We start from the raw sequence: 3,230 nt of genomic DNA on the forward strand, positions 1-3,230 counted from the left end.
TGGTGTGTTCCACTCACTTGGCACCAATGTTACAAAATGACGTCTAATTATCTGTTCTACGTGAACGACCCGGTCAGTGACGGAACGCAGCCGGGGTCAGAACTTCTCACCAACAACAGAACGGTCACGGTCACCCGGGGTGTCAAACCCGTGGTGCCCACGTTAAAAACAGGGTCGTCATCTGTTTGTGTTCAAAAACATGGAGACCAGAACTGAGAGGAGGAGGCGTGGGGGGGTCAGTGGTCAGATTTGTGTCAAACGGCCGTTAGCAAAGAAACAGTAAAACTATTCAAAACAATCGACTGAGACGCCGTGACCTCCATGGTAAAATGAAGACACAGTTTCGACTACTAGTGGTGAAGAGTGTGCGTTGCACGTTGGCGTGTAGATCTCTTACCTGAGCAGGTTTTTTCTGGACGACTTGTTGTGGCTGGAAAGAAGAAAAGAAAGAAAAAACAGACGTCAGTCGACATTCTGGACTTTTTACCCAGACGTTAAACCAGCGCTGAAGCTAAAATGCTAATAACATTAAAACTGAAAGAATATTTAAAGTAAGAGCCGCCGGTCGAGACGCGCTCCCACCGCACACTCCCCGGAATTCGGCATCAAACATGTGATGACAACCTGGATATGTCGTCGGCGTTCCTGCCTGACGTTAACAGACACACACACACACACACACACACACACACAGGAAGTGGCTGCGTGGACCAGACATGAACAGCTGGGCACTCCGACAGATCTGGGAATGTCATACGGAAAAAAAAAACCCGGGAGTCCCTGGTGCTGGTAAGTCCAGCCAGCTGCCGGCCTCCAGGAGACAGTTCCATGTCCCTGACCCCCCCCCACCACCACCCCCACCCAGATCTCCCCTCACAGCTGGTGTTTTCTCTGCCAGCTCTGAGTGGAATGTCAGTGGGCTCCAACACCACGGAGTCCGTGTCAACACCGGATGGACCCGGGACCAGGAATGCAGGCCGCAGTCTAGGAAATCGTTTGGGAATCGTTGGCGATGAGTTTGAAAAACTGCATGAATGAAAAGGTCAACGCAACAGTTCAGGTCAGAAAAAACAACCATTCACACTAACATTCACACCTGCGGTCAACTCAGAGTGAACGATCACCTCATCCTGAGTGGGTTTGGCTACAACACCAAGAGTCACCAGCAGGGGTCAGACATCTGGACATCTTGCTGTACAACTCTGTGTTTCTCAGCGACATTTACCCCCGCTCTGCTGAGCACCTTGTACAGACAACCCTTCACCAAAGGTCTGACTCATCAGGAGAGGTCAGTCCAGACCCCCCCCCAAAAAAACTCACCCCCCCGACCCCCCTGACCACTCCACCACTCCTGAAACTTCAGTCCAGTCAACGACACGTCTCCGTGTGTCCGTGGTCTTGACCTTCTCCACCTTCATGGTCATCCCTTGTACAGCCACACATTCACCAAAGTCCGGACTCATCAGGAGAGGTCAGTCCAGACCCCCCCCCAAAAAAACTCACCCCCCCGACCCCCCTGACCACTCCACCACTCCTGAAACTTCAGTCCAGTCAACGACACGTCTCCGTGTGTCCGTGGTCTTGACCTTCTCCACCTTCATGGTCATCGTGTCTCAACACGTTGGTTCTCAATTATTCTCTGTCACACGCCCCCTAGGGGACAGAAATGTTTTTACCAACCGACCCACAACCTTGCAAATTCAAAAACGTACTTTTGAGAACCTGATAACACGTATATTTTCATCTGTACAAACCACTGTATGAGTTGCTGCCACCTAGTGACTGGAGGCTATATTCCACTGGAAGCCCCTCACGCCCCCCTCAGCACCTCACCGTGCCCCCATGGGGGGCCCGCCCCACTATTTGAGAAGTACTGTCTTAACATGATGTAGTTTTTTGTTCTGTTTTTTTTTTTTTGTATCTTGGAGCCAATCGTCTGATCTAAAGTTACGTTGCTGAGTTAAACCTTCGCACCTTTGTTTTTGCACTTTCCACTTTCTGCCCTGTCTGCCCCAGAGAGCGGGGGTAAACATTTAGTGTCTAGACGCAGCCACTGTCTCCTCGTTCTGTTCTGCAGCTGCTGAATTAGCGCCTTAATTCCCTCCTTCCTTTTCCTTCACTTCCTCGCAGTTTATCACTTTTAACTACTCACTGATACACGTGACAACTGCAGTATTCAACCACAGACGGTACTTCATCCACGCCACGTCACATAAACTACATGTCAAGACGGACACTTTTACAGTCCTTCACAAAAAAAGTCAGAAAAATATTCATAAACTTTTTTGACACATCGCACTTTGCCAGTAAAATTTGACGTTCATCCCGAATGATTAGCGCACATTTCCAAAGTTATTGTTCTGGTGCTGGAGACCATAACCCACTTGTTGGGCCACAACCCACTTGTTGGGCCACAACCCACTTGTTGGGCCACAGCATGCTGCCTACAGAACCTACTAACGATAAAAAAAAGTCACCGTTCTGGGTCAGAACAAGAATTTTTAACCTTCCACTGATTTGACTTTACGACGCGTTCTAAAAAGTTAAATATAAAAAAAACGTCAGAACAAAATTTTTTACTGTTTTAATGTTTGTTCTTCCTGAAAAGTTCCATCTTCGGTTCAAGAACCGTTTTGGTTCCATGCACTTTTTGATGCAGCAGTGAATAAATAAACGTATGAATGATTCATATTTATGTGATTTAGAAAAAGAAAAAAAATCTGTTCTAAATGTCTGGTCCAGATCACGTCCTCAGTCTTTAAGTCCAACCTGACTGAGAGACAGAGAGAGACAGAGAGAGAGACAGAGAGAGAGAGAGAGAGAGAGAGAGAGACAGAGAGAGACAGAGAGAGAGACAGAGAGAGACAGAGGGAGAGACAGAGGGAGAGACAGAGAGAGACAGAGAGACAGAGAGACAGAGAGAGAGAGACAGAGACAGGGAGAGAGAGAGTGTGTGGTGGAGTGAACTGTGAAGTTGGGAGAATTCCAACCTGAAGCAGGAAAAATGTAAACCAGGGAAATCCATGTGGCTCTGCTTCGAGGAATTTCATCGCCACAAAACGCAGCTCTAAAAAGTTCAGACTCAGAGTTGGGCAGTTTTATGCTCCGCTAAAAAAAAAACCTGGGAACATCTGCTGCCTGGTCTCGTTCTGCTCTGGCAATTAATGAATTAAAAAAAAAAAAAAAACAGGAAGCAGGGGAGGGAATGTTTGGGCTCCCCGCGGCCGTGT

General features: G+C 48.0%; 1 protein-coding gene across 1 annotated transcript in view; it reads right to left on the bottom strand.

The window, feature by feature from the left end:
* hmga2 (high mobility group AT-hook 2) overlaps positions 1-3,230 on the bottom strand; it is a 38,060-nt gene that overhangs the window by 2,109 nt on the left and 32,721 nt on the right. The window contains exon 4 of the mRNA XM_008315997.3: positions 398-430. Within this exon, the coding sequence (XP_008314219.1) occupies positions 398-430 (33 nt within the window). The remainder of the gene's footprint in view (positions 1-397; positions 431-3,230) is intronic.

Source organism: Cynoglossus semilaevis, chromosome 8, assembly GCF_000523025.1.
Source record: "Cynoglossus semilaevis isolate Cse_v1.0 chromosome 8, Cse_v1.0, whole genome shotgun sequence".
Taxonomy (NCBI): Eukaryota; Metazoa; Chordata; class Actinopteri; order Pleuronectiformes; family Cynoglossidae; genus Cynoglossus; species Cynoglossus semilaevis.